This window comes from Schistocerca nitens, chromosome 2 (assembly GCF_023898315.1).
Source record: "Schistocerca nitens isolate TAMUIC-IGC-003100 chromosome 2, iqSchNite1.1, whole genome shotgun sequence".
NCBI classification, from domain to species: domain Eukaryota; kingdom Metazoa; phylum Arthropoda; class Insecta; order Orthoptera; family Acrididae; genus Schistocerca; species Schistocerca nitens.
In genome coordinates this window covers 777,241,592-777,258,140 of record NC_064615.1, presented here as the reverse complement: position 1 = coordinate 777,258,140, position 16,549 = coordinate 777,241,592, and the positions used below count along the sequence as shown (strand labels likewise).

General features: G+C 38.4%; 1 protein-coding gene across 2 annotated transcripts in view; it reads left to right on the top strand.

Annotated features, from left to right (window-relative positions):
• The window catches only part of LOC126237023 (serine/threonine-protein kinase mTOR), a 281,416-nt gene that overhangs the window by 156,443 nt on the left and 108,424 nt on the right, over window positions 1–16,549 (top strand). For both annotated transcript variants that reach the window (XM_049946767.1, XM_049946766.1), the window contains one exon: window positions 11,721–11,831. In XM_049946767.1, the coding sequence (XP_049802724.1) occupies window positions 11,721–11,831 (111 nt within the window). The remainder of the gene's footprint in view (window positions 1–11,720; window positions 11,832–16,549) is intronic.

Below are 16,549 nucleotides of genomic sequence, written 5' to 3'. Positions count from 1 at the left end.
TGTTTCACAACAGGTTCATTTAGTGTTTGTGGAAGCGTCACAGAGATGCTCAGCCAACACCAGTAGCAGATGCTGCAAAAGAGGCATTCCTCATCATGTTGTGGTCTACTGTTGAAGTGCTGAGAGTATATTTCTAGAAGAGTCAACCAATACGGAGGGATCCAAAAAAATGTATCCACTGTTTAAAAGTCCATAACTGGCAAACTCATTGATGGAGTTGTCTCATCTTTGATAGTGTAATAGTTTGTAGTTCTGGCAATCTCCACACAAGCATTGTATTGCGTTGTTTTGTTTTGTCAGATGGCAGTCGCCAGAGAGTCAGTGTTTTGTTCTTAGTTGTACCTAGTTACTCGAGTAAACATGGCTGGTGCAAGGCTTGCATTCGATGAAAGGAAGTCAGTTTTCATGTGGTATTTTAAGTACGAAAACATTAATGAAGTTCAACGGCAATGGCGAAATGAGTATCAAACAGAGCCACCGTAGACAAACAATGATCTGGATGACCTGTAACAGTAACAAGTCCAGCTAACTCCCGTCGTGTGTTACAACAATTCACTCGATCACCACAGAAGTCTGTGAGACAGTGTGCCCATGAAACTGGAGTGAGTCACTCAAGTGTTCAGCGAATTTTGAAGACAGCAAAGTGGAAGCGCTACATCCCACGATTGCCACACGCAATGAACGAGGACGACCCAGACCGTAGAATGGAGTACTGCGAGTGGTTTACTAACATGGTGCGCAATGATGAAGAGTTTGCAGAGATGATTTTGTGGTCTGATGAGGCACAGTTCAAACTCAGTGGTACAGTAAATCACCAAAATTGCATCTACTGGGCCGCTGAAAATCCGAACGTCCATGTAGACAAAGCTAGGAGTAAATGTGTGGTGTGGGTTGTCTTACCGGGGCTTGATTGGACTATTCTTCTTTGACGGCACAGTTACTGAGGAGGTGTACCTTCAGAAGCTTCAGACATCCATTTTACCTGCCGTCCGAGACTTGTATGGAGACGGAAGAGTTTACTTTCAACAAGATGGTGCCCCAGCCCACTACCAAAGTCGTGTTAGGGTGTATCTCGGCGAAAATCTACCAGGAAGATGGATAGGCCATATAGAGGTGCCGTGGAGTATTCACCACGTTCCCCAGACCTAACTCCTCTGGACTTTTACTTGTGGGGAACACTAAAGGACATCGTTTATCAACAAAAGCCATGCACACTGGATGAACTTCGAGAATCCATCGTACATTCATGTGCAAATATCCAACTGAACACGTATATAGTCAGTAGTTCGTGCTGCAGTTCGGCGGCATCGTTTGGTGTGGATGTTAATGGTGACCATTTCAAACACTTACAGTGATATCTTTAAGTTGGACTTTGAGCTACACTTTCACCAAAAATGAGACAACTCTGCCAATTAGTTTGGAAGTTATGGACTTTTAAACAGTGGATACATTTTTTTGGACCCCTCTGTATATCACTTCCTCCTACGCATATCTAGTAAAAGACCATTAAGGTGAAATTAGAGAGATTTGAACCCACATGGAGGCTTATCAGCAATAGTGCCTCCCATAAACCACACACTACTAGAACAGGAAGAGGGGGAAGTGACACTGATACACAAAGTACCCTCTGACACACACCAAAAGATGGTTTGTTGGCTTTAGATGTAGATGTAGACCTTTTCTTAATAAATACTATATAAGGATTGAGTGTTACAAGCTGTAATCTTTATGTTTCAGTTTTGTTTCTGCAAAACTGACTCAGAGAAAAAGATTAGAAATGTATATTTAAAGTGTGAAAAAGTGATGTTTCTCATTACCTCTCACTAATGATTTATTTGTTTCCTTTGGCCATTGTTACCAGTTTTTCTGCTTGGTTAGGAGGTATGCCGTTTTTCCATTTACAGAACATGTCATTTAACATATCTATACATAATCACTTTTTTTTCCATTAAATCATTATTCTCATCAGCAGCAGCAACTATTTGACGTCCCTGCTGATAAAAGTCTCTTCTGAACTTCACTACGCATTGTGGGCTTCATCTATATGCATCCATGATACTCGTACATGATGGGCTTCAGCTATGTTCTTCCTGGATGTTTTCTATGTCATCTATCCCTTCCCTGTTATGTTATCTTGGTCTATTCCTTTCTCTTGGAACATTGCAAAGAATTTTCTTGGTCCATCTACCATCCAGTCACCTGGCTAAATATCCCACTCACCCATTTTTGTTACTGTCATAATTACATCTACTACTCCAATCCATCACTTGAGTCGTGTTTGTTTCCCACTCCCTCCCAGTAACTCTCATTATGCGTGTTGTTAAGGCACACAAGAAGGTGGGTATGCCACATGGCCTGCAACTGTTGCAGGAGTATTAGAGTCCATTACTCTCAATATCGTTTTACGTAAATGGAATACTGGCTTTTCAGGAACTTTCACTTGGTGGCGGTGTCTTTGACAATCCTCCTCATGGCAAACTATCCTTCCAAGCCCAAAAGTGTTTAGTGGGATACAAGAATAGTACAAAACCTTGAGAGAGTTATGCTCACAGCAGACACAGCCCAGATCTGAGTGCATATAATTTACAAATCCTGGGATCAATACAGCCACTTAACACAACTGTTCATAAACTGATCCATTGAGATCAGTACCTTATGGGTGCTAACAGTATCATGCAACTGTCTGGAGTTTCGGTGCTTCTGTGATTTGTTCCCAAAGTCCTCACTATAGGATTAGAGGGCTGTCGCTGCACCCTACACTGTTTGCACTAATTTTCATTGTGTAATTGCATATTATCATCAAACTGGAACCAAACAATTTGGAATTTATATACACACTGAAAAAAAAGTCACATTCAATTTCTTTGTTATTTCTTGAATTATGGAATTGTTTCCACTGATGCTCTACTTCTTATTTAAACCACTAATGGCTATATAGCCTTTTTAAGTTGATTAGTTCATGAATATGTATTTTATGATAGTCAAATAAGAAGTGTTGTATCTAGCAGTATAATTTATCTCACAGTCAGTAACCATGTAAGCATGAGTGAACACATGTACTGTGCCCAGTTTTGCATCTCATGCTTTCATGAGTACCAGTTGCATGACACATTGTCCGATTGTATGATCTAGTTGTTGTTTGGATGTTGTATGACAAACATTAATTGATTTATAACATTATTTTTCAGGAGTTCATCCAGGATATTATTGTTTCTTGTACATATATTTCGGCTGATGACCTTTCAGCTATTCTCAAGGTGAGTCACTTGCAAGATTTTGAAAGCACTTGATGCTGTGGTATAAATGTACATGCGTCCAATATAACATTGTTGGTAATGAAAGTTGCAGTCATAGACAAAACTTTATGCCTCTAAGAGTAGAACAAAGACAGTGCAGAGTCAGTGAATCAATAGTGCTTACGAAGCATTTGATTGCTTACTGTGGATGGCGTATGTTGGGGTGGCAGGCAGTAAAGCCTAGAACAATATAGCCTTTGGGAGCGCAGATGTGAAATGAAGGTTTCCCGTCATTTGTCAAGCTGGAAACCCTCCTCTGTTAAGAAGGTTGTCTGCTAATTGTATTTCTACAGCATCCTTGACCATTGAATCACAGTAGGATGAGACTGTGGCCAGTATCTTAAGTTTTCTATTATCCAAGAAATGACAATTGGAAATACAATGTTCACCCTCTGTAGATTTGTTGGGCTGTAGTAGGTGAGTGTATCACTGGTGTTCAATGCAACATTTTATTACAGTACTTATTGTGTACTGTACACCCCCCCCCCCCCCCCCCCCCGTCCCTCTCACACATACACAAGGAATTGAATATATACTTGCCTTCTGTAATAGCAGGTCATCCTTGCAAGATCCCAGAAGAGCTGCTGTCTTGGACGGTGGAAGGAAGATTTCATACAAGTTGTTGTTCTTCATTATTCTGGCAGTTTTTTAATAAATCCGACACTGGGAGCCTACATAGTGAAATGGTACACTTTGAAGAAATATTATGGAAGAATAAATACATAGAACCACAAATTAAGAGAGCTCTGCAGTTGAAAATGCCAGACCAACCAGAAGAAGAGCAATAATAAATAGATGTAAAATCTATGGTCATTCTACTTTATGTGGGAAATATTTCATCAAAAATTGCAAGAAAAAAGAATTAAGTGGATGTGATCTTCCTTCCACTGAACAAGAGAATAGCTCTTCTGGGATCTGTGAAGGACATGCTTTTACAAAAGACAGATGTATATGAAATTCCTTGTGAGTGTGGCAGATGGTACATTGGACAGACAACACACACTGTAAAATACTGTTACACTGAACACCAGCGATTCACCTGCCTACTGGAACCCAACAAATTTCCACTGGCCGTACCTTGGTCTACAGAAAAGTTAAGATACTGGCCACCATCTCATCCTACTGGGATTCAATTGTCAAGAATGCTGTGGAAATACAATTAACAGGCAGCCTGCTGAACAGAGACCTTGACAAATCGTGGAAACCCTTCATTTAATGTCTGCGCTCTCAAAGGATATATTGTTCTAACCTTCATTGCCTGCCATTCCAACATGTGCCATCCACAGTAATCAACCAAATACTTCATAAGCACTGTGGATTCACTGACTCTGCACTAGCTTTGTTTTACACTTAAAGGCATAAGTTTTTATCTGTGATTGACATTCTTGTTACCAATAGTGTTATCTTGGATGTATGTGCAATTTATTCCACAGTGTAAAGTGCTTTAAAATTGCAGTTGGCTCACATTGAGAATGGCTGAAATGTTGTTAGCAAAAATATCAGTACAATAGTTAATAACATCCCAAATGTACTCCAGAAAAATGATGCAATATTCAAACTGCTGGAAAAACTTCAATACGGTAACACAATAGTGGACTTGTTCACTTAAAAATGGCTGTACAGCTGAAATTGACCTGTAGTGTTGTGAATAAACTAACAGATTCTTTCTTAATACCGAGCGAGGTGGCGCAGTGGCTAGCACACTGGACTCGCATTCGGGAGGACGACGGTTCAATCCCGCATCCAGCCATCCTGATTTAGGTTTTCTGTGATTTCCCTAAATCTCTCCAGGCAAATGCCGGGATGGTTCCTTTGAAAGGGCACGGCCAACTTCCTTCCCTAATCCGATGAGACCGATGACCTCGCTGTTTGGTCTCCTCCCTCGAAAAACCGAACCGATCTGTCTTAATGGAAAAAGTGTCATCTAAGAGAAATTCGAAATAGGCTATGCAACCAAATCAGAAAAAAACTATTTTTTGTTAAAATTATATATATTTTTAGTGTTGCATGTTGTTCTGTGATTTTGCAATGATTTATTAGTATTTAGCAGCTTTTAACATTGAAGCCACAATACTCTATCTGATCTGGGCCTTGGTCAGGTATTACATATGATGCACCATAATGTTTGTGAATTTTTATAATTTTTGACTTAGTAATGCAAATAAAGTTGCTACTAATGTGCATGAATGAAATGTATTGCAAAAGAAATTGAAATATGGCACTTGTTATAAATTTATTTTATATAGTATAGGCAATATATTTTCTAGTAATTGCCTTAATTGCATACTGAGCACTTTCGCCATGCAAATAATACATGATCACTGGAGTACTGGTATATTTCAGAAAATTTAGTTTTTAATCCTCTGTTTCATCTCATTTCTGAGTTTCAGTCTTGTGTGTGATTACAAATAAAATATTAATTAAACACTGCTGAGATACATCATCATCTTCAGCATCTCTAAAGTGAATTTCCTTATCTTATCTATTTTAAAAAGCTGATAAAAATGCTCTTAGTGCCATTTTAAGAGACAGTCTTCACCCCTTCCGATCTGATCATGTAAATGTAGAAAAGTTTTGGAATGATTTCACAGAGAGAGTATCAACAGCATTTGAGAGATATATACCACATACATTAATAAGTGATGGTACTATCCCCCGGTACACAAAATGAGTCAGACCGCTGTTGCAGAAGCAGCAAAAAAAAGCATGCCAAATTTAAAAGAACGCAAAATCCCCAAGACTGGCAGCAGAGTTTTACAGAAGTTCGAAATATAGCGCATACTTCAGTGCGAGATGCTTTTAATAATTTCCATAACGAAACTCGTGTCTATAAATCTGGCAGAAAACCCGGAGAGATTCTGGTCATACATTAAGCACACCACTGGCAAAATGCAATCAATACCTTTACTGCACGATAACAATGGTGAAGTCACTGATGACAGTGCCACTAAAGCAGAGTTATTAAACACGGTTTTCTGAAACTCCTTCACCAAAGAAGACGAAGTAAATATTCCTGAATTCCAATCAAGAACAACTGCCAAGATGACAAGCATAAAAGTAGATATACTCAGTGCCGCAAAGCAGCTTAAATCACTTAATAAAGGCAAGGCTTCTGGTCCAGATTTTATACCAGTCAAGTCCCTCTCAGAGTACGCTGATACAATAAATCCATATTTAGCAATTATATACAACCGCTCACTCACAGAAAGATCTATACCTAAAGACTAGAAAATTGCTCAGATTACACCAATACCCAAAAAGGATGATAGGAGTAATCCATTGAATTACAGGCCCATATCACTAATATTGATTTGCAGTAGGGGTTTGGAACATATACTGAATTCGAACATTATGAAGAACCTCAATGAAAACGATTTATTGACGCATAGTCTGCACGTATTCAGAAAATATCGTTCTTGCGAAACACAACTAGCTCTTTATACTCATGAAGTAATGAGTGCTATCGACAGGGGATGTCAAATTGATTCCATATTTTTAGATTTCCAGAAGGCTTTTGACACCGAAGTGTCTTCTAACAAAACTGCGTGCTATGGAATATCACCTCAGTTGTGCGACTGGATTCGTGATTTCTTGTCAGAAAAGTCACGGTTCCTAGTAATAGACGGAAAGTCATTGAGTAAAACAGAAGTGATATCCGGCGTTCCCCAAGGAAGTGTTATTGGCCCTCAATTGTTCCTAATCTATATTAATGATGCAGGAAACAATCTTCTTAGATGTTTGCATATGATGCTGTCATTTACCATCGTATAAAGTCGTCAGATGACCAAAACAAATTGCAAAATGATTTAGATAAGATATCTGTATGGTACGAAAAGTGGCAATTGACCCTGAATAAAGAGTAGTGTGAAGTTATTCACGTGAGTACTAAAAGACATCCACTAAATTTTGATTACGCGATAAGTCACACAAATCTGAAGTCTGTAAATTCTACTAAATACTTAGGCATTACAATTACAAATAACCTAAATTGTAACGATCCCATAGATAATGTTGGGGGTAGAGCAAATCCAAGACTGTGATTCATTGGCAGAACACTTAGAAGGTGCAACAGGTCTACTAAAGAGACTGCTTACACCAAGCTTGTCGGCCCTGTTCTGGAGTATTGCTGTGCAGTATGGGATCCACATCAGATGGGACTGACGGATGACATCAAAAAAGTACAAAGAAGGGTGGCTCATTTTGTATTATCATGAAATAGGGGAGGTAGTGCCACAGACATGATATGTGAATTGGAATGGGAATCATTAAAGCAAACGCATTTTTCGTAAACATTCTGTTGGCACCCACCAACATAGGGAGAAATGATCATCACGATAAAAAAAGAGAAATCAGGGCTCGCACAGAAAAATTTAAGTGCCTGTTATTCAGGCGCGCTGTTTGAGAGTGGAACGGTAGAGAGACAGCTTGAAGAGGGTTCATTGAACCCTCTGCCAGGCACTTTATTTTATTGTGAATAGCAGAGTAATCACATAGATGTAGATGTAGGTGAGATCTTTCATCCTCCCACACACATTTCTGGTAGATGTATGACATTAGAATTGCATCCATAGGTTTGTCCAACCAGAATGGAAAATTGTAACAGTGAGGCATACTCAGAAGTTACGAAAGGCTCATAATAATTTATTTCTACTTTTATTTCCACTCTCTTTTTACGAATACATTTGCAAAAGTATTTTGTTATGAACCATTGCTTCATTTCTCCTAACCCATTAGTTGTACAGTTTTGTGTTTTGAGTTATGTATACAGAAACTGGAGAGAGCAATTTCTCCATGTTGTTCATAAGTGAGAAATGGAAGATCAATCAAGGCATTTCTGTATGCTGAAGGGTGAATCACTTCTCAGTTATGAGTCTTCAACTTAACTTTTTTTATTTTTTAAGGAAAGGTAAAAACTTGCGGAATGGTTTAGTCATCAACAGGGATATAAACAAGACTGAAAACTTCTTGGGCTTTTGGCTGAATCCTTTATTGAGCTAAAGTAAACATATATTGGCTGGTGGCTGGGAGGGAGGAAACAAATGCACATAACAGAAATGCGGAAGGGAGAGGCAGTAAGTGCACGAGATAAGAATGTGACATGGGCACAGTCACTGGTGAGTTTGAGCAGTGACAGTGATAATGATGTGAAGGAGTGAATTAGGAGGGCTTGATAGAAGAGAGAAGGGAGAAGACTGTGGGAAGGAGGATGTGAGTAGGGTCACTGAATTGTTACGGTACCTCTCCGTAATGTCACAACGGCCTTTATCTGCCCAGTTTCAACCATTGGGAATGATGATGGCCTTATGGAGTCTGACTGTGGTGAGCCTCCCATGGAATGAAGCTTACCTCTAGTATACTTGCTAATGTGATGTAGTAATTCTAAAAATTGTATGACTGACTGCCATTTTCAATACCTAATTATTTCCAGTCGTGAAAGTAATGTGTGATTAACCAGGTTATGTTCATTTAAGAAATTCTGTCTGCAAATGCACAATCATTGTTTATGCCTGGTTAATGTTAATAAATGGAAAGGTATTTGTATATTGCCTCCCAGTTGCCTCATCTTATTCGATTTAACCTGTATGTTGACTTCATTTTAATTGATTTGTTTATTCATTTGGCAACCATACACATAATGTAAAGTCATGTAGTTATGTATACAAAGTTATATGTGCTTTGTACACCAGAATAATGATTGTAGTATCACCATAATTAATATCTGAATCCATAAAAAGATTGTAAGTATAGAGAGTCATTGTGTGGTAGCCATTCTTGCATGTGAATTAAAGCTTTTAACTGAATATTCAATTAGTATAGTCACTACAATTTTGGAAACTTTACTGCATTTTCTTTCTATGAAAGTGCAAATCTGCCAACTGTATACTTGGTATTTACCTAAGTATTATGAAAAGTACTTAACAATAAACTCCCCCAGTAGTAAAAGTGTACTGGTTGTGTGAAGTATGTTGTAATGTGTACAAAAAATTACAGTTCACTGCAAGAAAAATGAACTTCTTCCCTTGCACTTGAAGATAACTGAAACTACAAGAGAAAACAGCAGCAGGAATATTCCTGTTCCGGTACCAGTATACATTTTGTTTGCCTGTGTACTTTAATTGAAGATGTTCTTGTTTGCAAAAGAAGTCTCTTGAAATAACTAGCTTGTAAATTTTCCTTTATACTTTATAAAAAGCTGAGACTAAGTTACCTTTTAATTCCTTTTCTTTATGCTTTTTATTCTGAGGTGTACCTAGTTTGTTTTAGTACCAGTAACTGACGTGTTTTTGAGAGATCCTCAATATTTGAAATGGTGTACATTCATAGAACATAAAGTTACAATATAAAACCCATCAAATATGAGCTTCAACTAAAATGACAAAATCCAATAAGGCATCTCTCACTTCTCAGATCTCGGTACACCTTGGAAATTGATAGACATCCAAAACAGTTGAAACTGGGCATATACGTGTCATAGTGACGTCATGGAATGGTATCACCACAGTGGGCATAACACCTCCCTCTCGAGGCAGGATGGAGGTTTGCATGGGACAGAGAGCTAGTGGAGATTCGAGATTCAGGCCAGGAGGATTATGGAAATACTGGATGTGTTGCAAAGTTCAGAGAAGCTGGAAGCTGGTGTTGGGGGAGGGAAGGCGGGGGGGGGGGGGGGGGGGGGATGTAAATGACACAGGTTATGAAGTAGGCATTGAAATTGAGCATGAGGTGCTCAGCAGTGTGTTCTGCCATTGGGTGATCAACTCTGTTCTTGACCACAGTTTAGCAGTGGCCATTACTTCGGATGAGCCACTGGTTGGTGCTCAAGCCCACATAAAATACTGTGCAGAATTGCAACAAAGCTGGTACGTGACATGCCTATTTTCACAGGGGACCCTGCCTGTAATGGGATTAGATAAGTCTGGTATGGGACTGGGGTGGAGCAGAATTTGCTGGGTGGGTGTATCGGGTAGGTCTTGCATCAGGGATAAGACAAACCTTATGCCACATCCGGTCCCATCCCCTAGCCACTGGGTCATATCCCTGTGGAAGACTCAAATGCAAGACATGTGCAATGCACATCCTCCTGGCACATCCTACTCCAGTCACAAGTAATGAACTCCGTACTGATTTTGGTGATTATAGCCATGGTCTGATGTGGCACTACTGTTTTAATTGTCACAATACGATTAGTCAAAAAGCAGCAAAAGATGACATATACTGTACAAGAGCATTTCAAAACACTTTGATAATCTTAAACAAATAGCAACAGCAGACTATTTGTCTCAGATATATCAGAATTTTTTGAGATGTTCTTGCATAAAATATGTTGATGTTGGACTGTTTTTGAAAGTGTGGCAATAACTGTAATACTACTGTATCAGAAGGTAGCTGTAACCCACCAAAGGCAGTAAGGAGTATGCTACCTTGCATGATACTGGTTGAATAAAAATATTTTTTAAGTCATCCATTGTTAAATTTACTCATTTTAAATAACTGGGTACTTTGGAAAATGAATTCCAATTGGGATGGAAAAAATTACAGAAATCAACCAAAATTGGTTTCTTGTTCATACAGATTTGCTTTCCACTGTGCTTGCACATCAGTGCAACCTTTGTTGAGGTGCTTAGCATAGCATGGTAGCATGGCACCAATTTTAATTATCTTTTTTCATAGAAACTTGCTATGTATAATGATAAGTTGTTCACAGTTCTTTTAATCTTACGAGCATTATCTATGTATATATTCCACAAGCCACTGTACAGTGCCTGGCATAGGGTACGTCATACCAGTATTATCGATTTTCCTTTTATTCCCCCCTCTTTCTTTTTAAAAACTTCAATGACTGTTGAGGTAGAGAGAGTGAAATGTTGCTGTACAATCATCATTTTCACAGAGCTGAGTATTTCAGATGCATATAGAACATTTACGGTTCTTCTCTAAGGAATAACAGTAATACAGCAAGTAGTGACAATTTTGAAAAAAGTTATTTGTGTATTATTGACAAATCTGGAATTCTCTTTTGGAAATGAAGTAAATATTTTACAGGATAATACAGTGATTGGGCAACATATGAGCATTAATATACAAACATCCAAAACATGCAGTAAATTAGTGATGTGAAAGACAGAAGGGTGTACAAATGTATTTTTACAGTTTTTCTTTTGATCACACTTGCTAGTCAACCTGTGAGGCTAGTTTGTACATACATGCTAAACTGCGTTTTATCTTAAATATTATCGACAGTAAATTTTTGCTACGGTGACAGTGCTGTCAGCTAAGTACCAGTTACATTGTTGATCATTAATGTTACTATTACTGCTACCACTATTAATGCAGTTTGATCACAGAATGTTAATAAATTTGTTTTGAGTCAGTGTCAGTGTTTGTCTTGTAAAAACTCTTCTTTTGTATCTTTCTTTAATTTAGGATGACAATTTGGTCGAACCAGATGATTCCTTACTCTTTGAGCCAAGACTGTCAAGACCAAAGAGAGGTGATGTGGCTCATACTTCCTCAGAACCACCACCAATAAAAAGAGTGAGTGTGATGACTAGTCCTTTAATTTTCGTTGCAATCTCATACCCTTTCAGTGGCAAATGTCACTAGGTCCTTATACTGCATTTGCATTAAAAAATAGTGTATTAATATCTGCATGCAATTTTTAAACCACAGGCAGATTCAATCTTCAATAAAGAAAATATTTATAAATAATGGACTGTGTAAAGAAGAAGCTATTGATGCAATATAGTAATGTGTGTGTGTTGGAAAAAAGGAGGGCTTGGTGTGCTACTGTGTGATATTATTTAGATCTTAACCATTGATAAATAGTTCACATGGATTAATCATTCAGTGTTGCGAGTACTGAATCAACTGTTATCTGTAGAGAGATTTTTCGGGTTTATAGTCTGACTTTCGTTTCTTTATATTGTTGTGTAACATTTTGTTGGGCAGCGAACTTTACTTTAAATTATCCGCCAATTCCATCTGTGTGGGCTGGCTGCCAGAAGCCACCATCAGTGGGTCACTGGACTTGTGCACATTATATGGCAGCCACCGTCCCATCTATCGGAGCCTTCCTCTATATAGGAACAGTGCAGCAGGCACTCGCTCTCAGATGTATTCTTACTATTTACTTGTATCAGCCTTCATGTTTGTTGTTCATTTGTATGTGGGTAAATAAACTTTGATTAATTGTGACCACACTGTTAGTTGTGTCTTGTGTTGTGACACAATTGGTGACAAGTAAGGCATTTACTTGCATTTGCTGAGTCCACTTGGTTGTTCCTTGTGTTGTCATGCATGGAGGCAGTGCTCAGATCTCTTCTGAAGCAGTAGTAGGATCTCAGGGTTGCGCAGACAACCTTGTACATGGGTCAGCCACAGCTATGAGTAATCATCTTGGGTATTAATAACTTTGTCAGCCATATTTAGTCCCTTATTATTGGATCACTACCAGTTTTGTGGCACGCTTCAGGTGAACATATGGTTGCTATCACAAACTTCCACACCATCAAGATACTCGCTGACTTATGATGATGTGGCTGAAGACAGGGAGGTTTATGACAAGCTGCTTTGGTAACACTGTATTTGTAAGGCCTTGTTCCTTTCCTGGATTTCTGCTCGGATCTACCAGTTGTTGTGCCATTTAGCCCCACTCCAGGAACCAGCATTGCTTTCATTTGACGAAATGTGTAAGTTGTGAAATTATCATTGTAAATGCACACGTCATTGTGGTGCATGTAGTTCTGTCATTGTCAGAAACAACCAAACGAGCCCTCTTGGGCTTGAGTGGCAGAACTCCACACCTGCAATCACAAATATATGTCTTTTACCGATGCCCATAATGATTCCTATGCTGTTTCTATAATCTGAGACACCATCTTTCGGTCGGCTGCCGACAAGGAGGCAAGTCAGCAGGCATTGCAGTGCAAGACTCCATCTTTGGCTGAAGTGTTAAATATTGCTCAGTCTTTTGATCAGTTTCATTCTGCAGGTTATCAGATCGAGACTTGGTATGACATCACCTATAGTGGCTCCAGTTACTGGATTTTGGACATCAGTAAGTTTTTGGGTTGAGTATGACGTGGCAGCCGTACAAATATGACCTCCGCACCACACTGGACAGTGCTGTGCCAAATGAAAACAACCACCTCAACAAAGGCAGCACTCTGCCCTCCCATCTGTGTCATGAGTCGTGATAGGGCTGTGTGCCCTATGTGCTGGGTGACTTGCAAGAAACTTAGGAAAAAAAGGACATATAACTTCTGTGTGTGTCATTCCTGTGGACATGGATGTTAATTGTGTGTCTCCAGTGCTTATGACTCATAACAAACTGTTTTTTGAAGTGAGTGATATACATAGTGCTGAGACTACAGGTGGACACGTGTGCACTTTATTGAACTCGTATACTTTTATGGATTTGGGATATTCATCATTGTCTCTGGTTTACTCAACATTTGGTGAGTTACAACAAGCAGTATATACCAATTTTGGGAAAATTTATGGCACCTACTGTGTATACATGTGTGGTTTGTTCCTTGACTTTCTTGGTAGTGGATGATGCTGGTGCTGACAATTAGTGAGTCTGGGTGCTTCTGGTGCTTTCAGTTTTTCCATTTTGGATGTGGTGCATCTTCTTACAGACCAGGTCCTGTACCAGCAGTTAAATTCTCTGTGTTTTGAGTTCTCATCTCTTCTTTTGGGTGGGTTAGGTTATGCCACTAATTTTGCGACCCACATTACCCTGAAACTTACAGTGCGGTCAGGCTTTTTTTGTGTGGATCCTATTCCTGTAGCTTTGTGCAATCGAGCGAAATCAGAATTGGACAGGTTGATGGCACTGGAGATCATATGCCTGATTGCATCGAGTGAATGGTCTATCCCCCCTTGTGACTGATAAGACACTGACTGGTCAGCTTCGCCTCTGGGTAAGACTAAAGTTTCCATTAATACTCAATCTATCATTGACATCCACCCTCTGCCCTGTCAGGATGAGTTGTTGGCTGAACTAGCTGGGGGCCAGTTTTTCTCCAAAATTGATTTGTCTGAAGCCTGTTCATAGTTTCCATTGGATAAGGATTCTAAATGGTTCCTTGTGATTAACCCACCCTTCAGAGTGTATCAGTATCAGCGCCTCCCGTTTGGTGTGGCTAGCACACCAGCCATTTTTCAACAATTGTCAGTGACCATTCAAGTGTGCATCAACTACCTTGTTGATATTGTTGTTAAGGGTGCAACCACGGAAGAGTTACATTCACAAGATGATTATTTCTATGCCAAGCCAGGTATTTTCTTCCCAGCTCTTTAACAAATTCCAGAGCACAACCATCAAACTTCAAGAAACAATACTTAACATAAAATTCAACAAAGTATGTTTGGCCTATAACATAATACCCAGCTATTTAATCATAACTGTAAGAAACAAGTCATCTACAACACAACAGACAAAACGTAAAACTGAAATTACGTGGATAAAGCAAGAAATCCAGTCTCTGTTTTTTTTAAAAAAAAGGAAAAGGCAGTGAACATTGGACTATACAGATTATGCTCAGAACTACCAAACCATATAAAGTGTCCACCATTTTTTGATGAATTAATGCACAGGGTTAGAACATATACCGATACATAATAGAAAGAAAACAGCAATCCAACAAAAGAAACTCACCAAAATGATAAATCACACAAACATCATCAATCACATCATCAGTACAGCAAACACACTTTTCACAAAGGAGTGGTTAATTTAACAGACATAAATTTATCTGAACAAGAAGGGTCCCAAATGTAACATAAACACAATGGTCTCACACAGGACAGTAGAGAATATTACAGAAACTGTACACATCATAAAGCAACAGGAAATATTGAACACACATCTGAATTCAGTGCAAACTTAAAAAGAGAACTAGTCACTAAGAAAATAAAACACACAATCAGAGAGAATAAAACCACCATGAAAGAAAACATAATGACAACTAGTGAAAAACCTGCAGAAAGCTACAGAAGAAATTAACATAATAAAATGCCATAATAAGAAAGTCTGACAAGGGCAGTTCAATTGTACTCATAAAAGAAAAGGATACATTGACAAAAAATTAGAATTCATCCAAAGCACATAATCACAGAATCAACAAGTGACTCAGCAAACCCATACCAAAGAAACTTACAGAAAACTTGGGAAAACAAAGAAACAATTTTCACAGACACACAGATTAAAAGAAGGATACAGAAAAATCCCAAGGTCCCCACTCTAAAATCATTGCCTAAAATTCACAAACCAGGTATCCCTATATGCCCACTGATTAATTTTACCAAAGCACCAACATACTACTTAGCCAAACAAATCCAGACACACTGCTACAGACAATATACAAACACACCAAAAAAGAAGACAGAATAACTGAAGTGACTTAATAGAAAAAATAAAAAATGAAAACACACCAAACAGAGCAACAATAATTTCATTTGATATAATCTCCATGTACACAAATTCCAACAGAAGAAACCATCAACATCGTAGAAAGAAATATCCATCTACAAAGAAACTTCCCCACAACAAACATACAAGAAATATCAGCCATACTCAAAGCTCATCATGGAGCCAACCTGCTTCGCATTCAACAACAGATTTTACTCTCAACAAGAAGGAATCTCTAATCACTGGCCTCCTAATTAACATTTCCATGAATCAGAAAATTAAATCTTTGACAAAATGGTAAAACCAAAGCAGTACAAAATAAAATATTAGTACAGATATGTAGACAATATTATTTGCCTCATAGATGAACCACAATTTCATATAAAAGAACTTCATGGGGACATAAAACACCATCCAGCCACAAATACAAGTCACCGTTGAAACATGAATAAGTGAAAAACAAACAAATTAACACTACACAGTCACAACAACAAGTAATCATGGTGCAAACTCTGTGCTTGGCAAGAAATCATATAAAATGAATGTGTAATGACAAGAACGAAAGAAATAAGCATGTTATCTTGGCACAAAAAAATAGAAACACCATACCATAAAAAACTGTAAGTAACACACTAAACAATATGATAAATAGTCATTCTCAGTCAGAAATACATAGTAAACAGAAAAAAAATAAAATTTTGCTGTTTGCAGATGACAAGCTGTAGATAGCCTAGTAAACCTCTAAAGCTACTAGCATATATATCCAATATGTCCATGTGATGTATGTAAACAAATGTGAAGATCTACTTTATTTTCAAAAGTACTGTAAAACTAGAAA